Source organism: Zeus faber (assembly GCF_960531495.2).
Source record: "Zeus faber genome assembly, chromosome: 8".
NCBI lineage: Eukaryota > Metazoa > Chordata > Actinopteri > Zeiformes > Zeidae > Zeus > Zeus faber.
The window spans coordinates 10,257,989-10,270,276 of record NC_137195.1 but is presented as its reverse complement, the minus strand read 5'-3'; the positions used below and the strand labels follow the sequence as shown (position 1 = coordinate 10,270,276).

Here is a 12,288-nt window from a genome sequence, read left to right as displayed (position 1 = left end):
ACAATATTTAATAAGTAAACACTTTCCATAATAATAATAATAATAATAATAATAATAATAATAATAATAATAAAAATAATAATAAAAAAAAATAATAATAATAAAAATAATAATAATAATAATAATAATAATAATAATAATAATAATAATAATAATAATAATTATTATTATTATTATTATTATTATTATTATTATTATTATTATCATCATCATTAGAGGGGGGCGTGGCCAGACACCACGTGTTCGGTGTGTGTGTGTGTGAGTGAGTACAAACCGGAGCCGCGGCGTGGGGCGCTCCACACACTCAGCCCTGCAGCGCTACTGCGAGGAGGGGACGCTCCGACGACACCAGACGCTTCCGAACAAAACCAGATTCTGACATGCACTGGGAGAAACGTGAGTACATCGCGCATGTACTTTGCGCTCAAATCACCGGGCTCCGTTGTTCTCTCGTCACTTACTTCCCAGTGTGTCACTCGTTTCTTATCCGAGTTTGTATTACAACGACGGCGTGAGAGACAGAAACGTATTGCTGATGACAACTTCAAATATTTTTTGTTTCAAGTGACCCAGCATGATAATAATAATAATAATAATAATAATAATATTATTAATAATAATAATAATAAGAAGAAGAAGAAGAAGAAGAAGAAGAAGAAGAAGAAGAAAACAAGTAGTAATAATAGTAGTAATAACAATAACAAAAATAATAATAATAATAATAATAATAATAATTATTATTATTATTATTATGAATACATTAATAATATATTTTTATTATTATAATAGCCCTGACACGGGACACCAACGACGTCATCTAACCGCAGGACTGCTGTCATGATGTCATCTGAGTTCTCTATACCTCTAATCATCATTGATGATTGGCAACTAAGGCTTTACCTTTTAACATGATGTAACGTGTGTGTGTGTGTGTGTGCGATATATGTAGGATAGATGTGATCTTCTGCCCATTTGCAGTGGGTTACTTGTAAATCTTTCCGATTTGAAAAAGAAAAAGAAACCAAAAAGGAAATTTGACATCAGATTTGAAGATGTACAATTGGGCAAACCCTTGAGGACCCCCCAACCCTGCTGTCTTTCACTTCCCCTTTTCAATGTGTGGTTTTCTTCTTTTTTACCTTTTTTTTTATGAGAAGCAGAGTAGATAATACTCAAAAAGAAGAAGAAGAAGAGAGGTGCAATATTACAAGGTACAAATGTAGAACAACCTTTCATGGACAGTAGTTTGTAGCTATAAAATCAGTGATATATAGTTCAAAATACATGGAAATTAAAGTCTTTATTTTTACATAGAAATGTATAGATATATGTTGAGATATTTTACATAAATAAGCAACCTAAAATTAATTAAATACATTTTGGTTCCCCTTTTGTGATGGTATGAGAGGTTGTGAACCCCAACGCGATTTATGGCCTTTCATTTAAATGCCAAACACAGATGCTGACATATCCTATATAACACTTAACATTAGATTGAGGAAGTTGGTTGTCTGTGTGTGTGTGTGTGTGTTTTGTTGCCCCCATCAGTCGGTAACATTGAGCCGAAGGTCTTTGGAATCCCCGCCTCCCACGCACATGAGTCAATGTCCAGGGGTTTCCACACTCCATATTTAAATGCACCACAACACACAGAGTAGGCCCTGACATGAAATCTGGGTGTTCGTGTGAGACACCGGCCGGGCTTCCCTCCCAAACAGGCCGACGTGAAGGGGTATGCAAAGCGATTAGAGATTTCAGATACGACTCCACCTGAGGCCTCCGCCGCCCAGCCCTCGGAAGCACCTTTCAAAAGGTCAGATCATGTTCTAAAGATCAAGTCAGTACCGAGGGATATTCAGGCTCCGGTGGCGTGAGATGTGGCGAACCCGAGAATAACCACACTGTCGTTTATCATCAGGCAGCCTTTTCTTTTGTCTTTTGATCTATTTATCTATTTGCATTAGTGGGGGTGCGTGAGTAACATAGAGTGAGGCGTTTTTTTCCCCACAGTGAGTTTAAGCGACGTGATGATGGGCAATATTTCTCAAAACAGGGGGGGGGGGGCATGTCCTATAACAACGATCAAGGAAAAAGCAAATCAATATTTTCAAATATTTGAATATCAAATGTTTTAATTTTGACTGCCATGCTCTTGAGACGTAGTCAGTAGTGAATTATTAAAAATTAAAGAGAAAATACTGATATTTGAATGGAAAAATACAAAACTCCAATTTTGTGAGCACCTTTATATATTTATATATTTATATATATATAAATACATACACACACACACACATATATATATATATATATATATAATATGTATGTATGTGTATATATATTTATATTATATATATATGATATTTACTATTAAGATATATATTACTAAATTATTCTAATATTTTATACTACTTATGTTCCAAGAAGCTTTCACTGCTTTATTTTAATCCTTATATTAGATGTTATATAATTAACACATTGAAAATGTCATTGATATACCACGTCAGACGGACATCATTGTAGTTAGTCATCAAAACACGCACCCAAGTCCCCCCTGAACCGAACGACGGGGCTGAAAAAACAAGGAGAAACGCAGCCACCGCCCCCAGCAGCGATGAGGCGAGCCGGGGCGGGCCGCGGGCGTCCGTCCGACGCGTCCACACCCGCCGCGGCCGCATCGTTCCGCGACGCGGATGTTCCGGCTCCGCACGTGCTGCCGTGACGCGTTGCGAGAGGCAGGAAGACGCGGCGGCGGAACGTGACGGAGTCTGGGCAGGAAGCAGTCACAGGAAAGAGGTCGAAAGAGAAGAGAGAATCACGCGATCCCATCCCGGCGTCTGGGGGAAGCGGTCTTCTCTACTTTCCCCAGTGGAAGGGCTGCCTCAGAGCCGCGGCTCACCGGGGACGCGTCTCCCTTATCGGTTCCACCGCGGGCGTGGGGAGGCGGCTCGAATCCGCAGGCGTCGCGTCGACTGGAAACAGGATCTTTCTGTGCCGTCATCACCTTTTTTTTTCCTATTTTCTCTACCTGCCCAAAAAAATACCTTTTTTTTTTTTTTTTTTTTTTTTTGAAAACCTCCGAGAAAGTGTTACGATGGCCCAGTAGCTTTGGTGTCGACAGTGAGAGGAAAAGAAAGTAGAACGTGTCATGAATTACAGTCGGCATCCTAAACAGAAGTTACGTCATAAACCGTTGAGTTAAATGGTTAAGACCAAGACTGGACTCTTCCCTCATTTCGAAATATATTTTAATGTATCTTTTCATTCCTCGTTTTATTCAACCAATAATCACATGTAGGCATTTGAGGCTGGAGTGTTTTACAACGGCCAACCCCCTGGCCCCAACCCCTACAATGCCTAGGAGACAAAAATAACAGCAAAATTAAATTAAGTAACCTGATAGACAATAAATACATAAATACATATATATATATATAATATAAGTGATAGAAAACATGTACTGTATATATGTATTCATCTATAGGTGTGTAATTGTGTTGTAATATCAGAACGGGGTGAGGGAAGCACAAGGAAGAGAATGTCCAAAGAAAGTGAGCAACCAGATTGTGCGGAGGGTTCAGCAATCTTATTTGTCAACCGTTTGCTTTGCGAGCCGTGTCTTACTGGCCTTTTTTACTTATTTATACGACAGAGTCGCCATTATGACTCAATATGACCTCTTGACTCTGTATGAAAGGAGGACGTAAAGTATGGGAAAATGTGCATGTCATGGCAAGTCCCATTCAAATGCATGGATCTGTCTATGTCCGTTCTATGGAAGGCGGAAAATCAAAAGAGTAAAAATCCCGCTCTGGGATTTTGAGCATCGGTTTGCGCCATTTTAGCTTCCACACAACTCTAGGCTTCTCTCCTCACCTTCACGAATTTCTTTAAAAGTGTAAAACTTTCCTTACTCTACAGCACCGAAGGAACAGCCGTGTTACGCTCTGCCCACCGTGAAGGAACTCCTGGAAAAGAAGAGGAAGAAAGAGGAGTCGTCGGCGTCGGCGTCCCGCCAGGCGGCCGCCACCAGTCCAGTGCCCCCCGCCACCATCCCGGTAAGACGGCGCCCGGAGGAGCGCTCGCTCACTTCCTCTTCGACTGTATGTCCCACGCTGCTTCATGACCGGACCTCTTCTTGTCTCCCAGCAGCTTCCCGTAGCAGCACCACCAAGCTCCGCAGGTACAATTTGCCTTGAAAATGTTTTAAAAGGTTACATTTTAGACTATAACTTGTGGAAAAATGATGTTGCCTCAATGGCGAAATGGAAAGAAACATTGAAGAGGATTGAATATGGTTTATAGAACATACAACATATTAAACAGGTCAGGAATAGTTTTAGTTTCTGTTTTTTTCATTTGATAAAAACATAATAATTATTGTTAATTTAATTATTGTTATTTTTTTATTTTATTTTTTTATTCTATTATTCTATTATTTATTTAGTAATTTATCTATGTATGTATGTATGTATGTATGTATTTATTTATTTATTTATTTAGTATATTAATCATTTTATATATTAATTCATATTTTTATGACATATTGAATCCCTGTTTAACCCATCATTAACCAATCTGCGCTGAGGCCGACACACGTGATTCACATCCTGCTCCTCCTGCTGCTCCTCAGACGTGGCGGTGAGCTTCCAGCAGTGGGGCTCTGCTCCAGACTGTCCGGGTCAATACGGTTACACCTCCGCCTCCTTCTCCACCTCTCCTGGGGTCTCCTACGCCGCCTCCTTCAGCCCCCCCATGGCTGCCAGCTACAGCCCACAGCCGCACATCCAGGGATTCGGAGACGCCATGATGCCACAAACCTTTGTAAGAGATGGGTCACAGTCATATCTATCTATCTATCTGTCTGTCTGTCTGTCTGTCTGTCTATCTATCTGCATCTGTCTGTCTGTCTGTCTGTATGTCTGTCTGTCTATCTATCTATCTATCTCTCTATCCGTCTGTCTCTCCCTCTCTCTATCTGTCTGTCTGTCTGTCTGTCTGTCTGTCTATCTATCTCTCCGTCTGTCTATCTCTTTATCTGTCTCTCTGTTTGTCTATTTATCTATCTATCTGTCTGTCTATCTCTCTATCTGTCTATCTCTCTCTCTCCATCTCTCTCTCTCTGTTTGTCTGTCTGCCTGCCTGCCTATCTATCTATCTATCTATCTATCTATCTATCTATCTATCTATCTATCTATCTATCTATCTATCTATCTATCTATCTATCTCTCTATCTATCTATCTATCTATCTATCTATCTATCTATCTATCTATCTATCTATCTATCTATCTATCTATCTATCTATCTATCTATCTATCTATCTATCTATCTCTCTATCTCTCTCTCTATCTCTGTCTGTCTGTCTATCTATCTTCATCTGTCTGTCTGTATGTCTGTCTATCTATCTATCTCTCTATCTGTCTGTCTCTCTCTCTCTATCTGTCTGTGTGTCTGTCTATCTATCTCTCTATCTGTCTCTCTGTCTGTCTATCTATCTCTTCATCTGTCTCTCTGTTTGTCTATCTATCTACCTGTCTGTCTGTCTATCTCTCTATCTGTCTGTCTATCTATCTATCTGTCTGACTATCTCTCTATCTGTCTGTCTATCTATCTATCTGTCTGTCTATCTCTCTATCTGTCTGTGTATCTCTCTCTCTCTCCATCTCTCTCTCTCTGTTTGTCTGTCTGCCTGCCTATCTATCTATCTATCTATCTATCTATCTATCTATCTATCTATCTATCTATCTATCCATCTATCTATCTATCTATCTATCTATCTATCTATCTATCTATCTATCTATCTATCTATCTATCTATCTATCTATCTATCTATCTATCTATCTATCTATCTATCTATCTACTATCCATCTGTCTATCTCTCTATCTGTCTGTCTATCTATCTCTCAATCTAGCTGTCTGTCTGCCTATCTATCTATCTATCTATCTATCTATCTATCTATCTATCTATCTATCTATCTATCTATCTATCTATCTATCTATCTATCTATCTATCTATCTATCTATCTATCTATCTATCTATCTATCTATCTATCTATCTATCTATCTATCTATCTATCTATCCATCCATCCATCTATCTATAAATCTATACAGCTAAACAATTAATATACATGGGTGATACTCATGTATTGATTCCTGTGACTTTTATTAGAACTGCCTTCATTCACAACCTGCACAGTGACCTAACAGATCCGTTCCACTGCGTTAACGTGTTCCCTCCTTTTCTCTGGTGTTTTTGCTCAGGAGCCCCCGGCGGAGGGTCCCGCTGCGACGTCCTTGTGGCTCCCCAGCGTGCAGCCTGGTTTCGCCGGTCCTCGCATCGACTTCTCCCGGCTGGAGGAGGCCAGGATGCTCCTCAGCGCCATGGACTCCACCAGCACCAGCAGCCAGGACGAGGACGGAGACACGTCAGTACACGCAGCAGCTCACAGCCTTCCGCCCGCTAGGACCAAACAACAGCAGAATGTCAAACACAAGGGCTATCGAGCAAAATTCCCCCTAAATCTCTCCAATCTACTTTGCACGCACGCCGTCTTAGCGTGTGTTTCATTGTGTGGCTAAGTCGGGGAAATCAAGTCATATTTCTGTTGAATATACTGTGGCTTTATTCTCGTGTTGTGTGTTTCTGAAGGTTTTTCGGCTCCGCCCTCATGCCAGTACATCTTTAAAAAATGTTTTGTTATTGGAAATGGTTTCAGTGTTGATCATAATTCGTGGTGATCAGACTTAAAGGGAGAACCACATGCACTGAGAATTCACGAGATTTCACTGGGGAAAGGTGAGGGGATGAGTCGATCATTTAAAAGAAAATCCAAATTATTAGAAATTCCAGTGACTAAGTGTGACTCAATCAAATGATGAACTTTACGAAGAGGCAGCCACTGTGAAATTGCTCATAGTTTTTTTTTTTTTTTTTTAAACTTTCATTTAACCACAGGTTTAATTGAAAACAGCAAAAAAAATTGTATCAATATATATATATTTTTAATTCAAACAACTGTTTTTCCAGGATCCTGCATATCTACGCGGCCAAGGGACTGAGGGAGTGCGCTTATGTTGCTGCGGAGAAGCTGAGGGACTTGGGGAGGCTGGAGGCCAAGGAACACAAGGGCAAGGTGAAGGAAATGCACAGAGAAACGTATTGTATGGGTGACAGATTGTTCTTTGATTTGTATTTTAAATGAAGAAACCCTTGTTCCCAGACCGCTCTGCTGGTGGGCGTGGCAGCCAACCAGCCGCACATCGTCCAGGACCTGCTGTCGCTTGGAGCGGACGTCAACACTTGCGACGACAAAGGTCAAACCTCCCTTCACCTGGCAGCCTACTACGGCTTCCCTGCCGTGCTGCAGGTAACACGGCCCCAGTCCACACCGGTGTTGTGTGTAATCACGTCTTGTGTCTTAATATTATGCCTTTTCAAAAGCAAAGGAGGAGGAGGCACTGACGAAAAAGACAATTTTTTTGTTTTTTAGGTTATTCTGTCCGCCAGTTCGGCTGCCATCCTGGAAGCTCGTAACTTTGAAGGTACTTTTATGATCCACCGATTGCATTTTTGACCGGACATGTGGCCGGCACATCAATGTGGATTGGCCCTTTGAATGAGATTGATGGCAATAAACTGTGAGGAAAAAAACACTGGTTCGCAACTAAGCCTGACTATAAAAAGAGGCAGTTTTCCCTGTTGTCAAATCCATTGCCATCTCAATACAGTTCTAGGATTTAATGTTTTGGTGTCGTTTCTTTTCACAGTTTTACAGTGTAGCCACGATGTAAAAACAAAAAAAATCTCAAATAATGTTGATTCGTAGTCACCCATAGCTGGTAACAAGTTGAAAACCTGGCCCCCCCAATATAATATAGTTTGAACAGCTCTGGTATACAGCAGTGTACGGAGGTAAAAGGGGCTTTCTAAGATGTCATTGTGTTATGATTTGGACATGGGGTTTTTACTGTACGTGAGGATATCAGTGTTTCCTCCCTCTCTTCAGGCATGACTCCTCTGCACTGTGCAGCCCTCGCCCACTGCTCCTCCAAGAAGCCTCCGTCTGGAGCCGCTGGGATGGGGGACGTCCAGCTCCAGTCCAGGGCCGAGGACTGGCTCTACTGCCTGAAGATGCTGCTCGGCGCTGGGGCCTCCGTGCTCAACCAGGTGTGTATATATAGAACCATATTCTACATATACACATACATACATATGTATTTTAAATATCGCTGATATTTTTGCCGATATATTTGCTTATATTTTTGCTTTTCTTGTATACATATTTTTTCTAAATGAGATTTAATATATATATATATATACATGTATATACATGTGTGTGTATATATATATATATATATATATATATATATACACACTTGCACTTAATCAACTCACTGCACCGTGTCAAAGAAACCTGTGTTGGGCTGCCCCCTGAAAGTTGACGAGTTTAATCATCAGCCGGAAACCCGTCGGTTGCTGAGATTCTTCAAGTTCAACAGTCCTTTATTTATTTATTTTTTTCAGTCAGGGTGCATTACAATAACAACATAAAAGAGATAGACGCTTGAGATGGCCCTGAGGGAGGGGGCACAACTCGTAGACTCGTTAAGATGATTTCCTGCGCATAACGCACGGAGAGGGGGTGATCGGGGAGAGAGTCACAGAGAAAGTCTCCCCCTTACGCACGGTTCCGTTCCATACCGTTCCCTACGCAATTGTTTAGTTCCATAAGGAGACGTAAAATAAAATCACCTACACCTAAAATAAAAACACTGTTTTGGCGCGCCCCATCACTGGCATGCGCATCGTCGATACCGTCGGAGAGGGAGACGGGTGAGCAAAATGCTCCCCGATCGCTCCCTTTTTCGCGGCCCGGCCCTTAAAATAAATTAAAAATTTTAACCTTTTATGTTGTTTAGCACAAAAGATTACTTTTTTTAAATTTTGCATTATATTTTTATTTAATCCAACCTTTTGCTTTGCCAGTGATGAAACTAAATTTTGATATTTTCTGTTTGTCTATGACTCTCATTTCACCTGTTGTGGTTTCTCATAGTCGCTTTTACTTAAGTTCCAATTTTCTATTTCCAGGAAATCAAAAGTAACAAGACCGTGCTGCATCTGGCCGTGAAGGAGGGGAACCTCGATTTGGTTCGCTATCTGATGAAGCTGCCGTTGCCCAACATGGCGGAATTCGTCAATATGAAGGTCTGTTAGAACATGTCTGGAAAGAAAAAATTGTGTGTGATCGACGAACAACAGCGCCTTCTGTTTGCATCGGTTTTGCCTCAGGCGTTTGTCTCCATCGTCTCAGCGAGTGGGTCTCCTCCCCTCCACAGGCTCACGGCCACACAGCCTTGCACATGGCCGCCGGTCTCCATGGCAACAGCCACCAGGAGGAGATACTGCGGCTGCTGCTGAGCAGGGGAGCCGACCCGAGCATCCGAAACCTGGAGAACGACCAGGCGGCTCACCTGCTGCAGAGCGGACCCCAAGGGGAGCAGGTGAGAGGAGTCCCTCAAATAGCCTTCAGTTTGAATTCATGTCAAAAGAAATAGCTTCCAAATGAAACAGTAAAATGTTTTCTATACATTCAATCATTACTGTGGAGTTTGGCATTGCACCCAAAGTTATAAAAAAATAGTCATTTATGTAAATAACATTCAGGATCATAACTGTCTCCATTCAACATGCTTGATCTTCAAAAACCATTGAACAAAAAGATAAAAAAGAAAGCTCAAGGACAATTAAGCACAGACCATAAACAGATGTCTTTACTTGTATAAAAGGGGTTAAAACGTAAAAGGACTGGCACCTCATCCGCACTCTCTGTTTCCAGCTCAAGCTCATCCTGAAAAGACGAAGCGCTTCTGCTCGTCGACGTGTGGCGTCCTTACAGGACCGACTGTGACCGGGATCGTGTATCGTTCCCCCGTCCCCCCGTCCCCCACCCCGAACACCCCCCAAAAAAAACAAAAAAAAAAAAACGCACGTCAGGAATCAAATGGATCCAAATCTGCATTCCACGTCCGGAGGTGGAGAATCCGGGGTTTCGGAAAGTCTTAAAATTTTGAAATCCGGAACGCTCCATTTGACCCCTGATGGCGAGGGGGAATCTACGGTATCTTCTTGTGAGGATCTAGTTTGACTCCAGTGTGAGTCATCTCTGTGAGAAGCATTTTCTTGTGGAAGTCATAACAAGTCATACTTATTTTATGAAAAATGAGAATTGCATTTTTATTGAGTACTTTCCCAAATTTTGGAATGAGATAATTTCATTCCAAAATGAACCATTAACTTCTATAATAATGCTGCCATTATAATAAAATGTAATCATTTCATAAATATAATAATAATTTAATAGTAATAATAATAATAATATAATTTTGTATTCAAATTGATTCTAATTATATTATTATAAAATATTACAGTATTATAATTGTATTCCCTAATTATATGTCTTTTTTTTTTTTTAACACAATACTACGATTTCATAGGAACTCTGTTTACAAGTCGTGGCCGTGCCAAGAGTGAAACTCCCACTCGCAGCTCGCGGTCGATTCCTCCACAATCATAACCTGACTTCAAGGTCCGTTTCTATGAAACACTTAAGTAATTATATTGGTTGTCCAACGGTGGTTGTGCTTTCAGACGTCACGCGTGCTTACGTTAAGCGCGCCGGTCGTAAAATCTCATATTCTTGTATCATATGAAAAAAACAAAAAAAAACAAACAAACACATGTTCTCTGTGTACTTTCCAAACCTCACTGTGAGAGAGCGACATATTTTTACTGTGTAAAAAATTAAATGTTAGGCTCGTGTGACAAAGAGGTGTTTTCCTTCTGTATACGAGTCAAGGGCATGTGCATGAGTCACAGCAGTTAATAGTAAGTTCTTGTTCTTTGTTTTGATTCTCACTTTGGGATACGATGTGACAATAAAAACCCTCATCTCAGAAAATGACACACAAAGAGGTGACCACACCCAGATGGGAGAGATGACTTTTGTTTGTGTATTAGCGAAAACATTAAAACTCAAACTTGATTTCCCCCAAAACCTTTTCTGAGGACTTTTCTGTTTTGACTTTTCTGTGAATACATTTAAATAGTGATGCATGACTTTGTGTCATATGTTGAAAGTTATTACTCATCAACCGCCCACTGTGCAGCAGAAAGTAGTACAACAATATATAACTAGACATAGATAGATAGATAGATAGATAGATAGATAGATAGATAGATAGATAGATAGATAGATAGACAGACAGACAGATATATAAATAGATAGATAGATAGATAGATAGATAGATAGATAGATAGACAGACAGATATATAAATAGATGGATAGACAGACAGACAGATATATAAATAGATAGATAGATAGATAGACAGATATATAAATAGATAGATGGATAGACAGATAGATATGTAGACAGACATACAGACAGATATAGATACACAGACAGACAGTCAGATAGATAGACATAGATAAATGGACGGATTGATAAATAGACAGACAGACAGACAGACAAACAGACATAGATAGATAGACAGATAGATAGATAGATAGATAGATAGATAGATAGATAGATAGATAGATAGATGGATGGATAGATGATCGATGGATAGACAGATAGATTTATACAGTAGACAGACAGAGAGACAGACAGACAGACAGACAGACAGAGAGATAGAGAGAGAGAGAGAGAGAAACACAGGCAGATAGAGATAGACAGACAGATAGATAATAGATAGACAGACAGATACTGTATATAAATAGATACATAGATGGACAGACAGACAGATAGATATATAGACAGACATACAGACAGGCAGATATAGATAGATAGATACAGATAGATATATACAGTAGACAGACAGACAGACAGACAGACAGACAGACAGACAGATAGATAGATAGATAGATAGATAGATAGATAGATAGATAGATAGATAGATAGATAGACAGATTTATAAATAGATAGATAGACAAACAGACATATAGATAATAGACAGACAGATATATACATTGATAGACGGACAAATGGATAGATAGATATTGATAGACAGATAGATATGCAGTAGACAGACAGACAGAAAGAGAGATAGAGAGAGATGTAGACAGATAGAGAGATAGACACAGATAAATAATTGATACAGTAGACAGACAGATACTGTATATAAATAGATACATAGATAGACAGACAGACAGATAGATATATAGACAGACATACAGATATATACAGTAGACAGACAGACAGACAGACAGATAGATAGATAGATAGA

The 12,288-nt window shown here is 40.0% G+C and overlaps 1 protein-coding gene across 1 annotated transcript; it reads left to right on the top strand.

Moving 5' to 3' along the window:
• Positions 1–380: 380 nt before the first annotated feature.
• Positions 381–9,913, top strand: nfkbid (nuclear factor of kappa light polypeptide gene enhancer in B-cells inhibitor, delta; the record flags this gene model as incomplete). Its single annotated transcript, XM_080004695.1, has 12 exons — positions 381–396; positions 3,922–4,058; positions 4,153–4,183; positions 4,634–4,824; positions 6,264–6,427; positions 7,030–7,135; positions 7,223–7,369; positions 7,493–7,544; positions 8,009–8,169; positions 9,094–9,210; positions 9,342–9,506; positions 9,842–9,913. The coding sequence occupies 12 exons, from the start codon at positions 381–383 to the stop codon at positions 9,911–9,913; spliced, it is 1,359 nt and encodes a 452-aa protein (XP_079860821.1).
• Between the last annotated feature and the right edge of the window lie 2,375 nt (positions 9,914–12,288).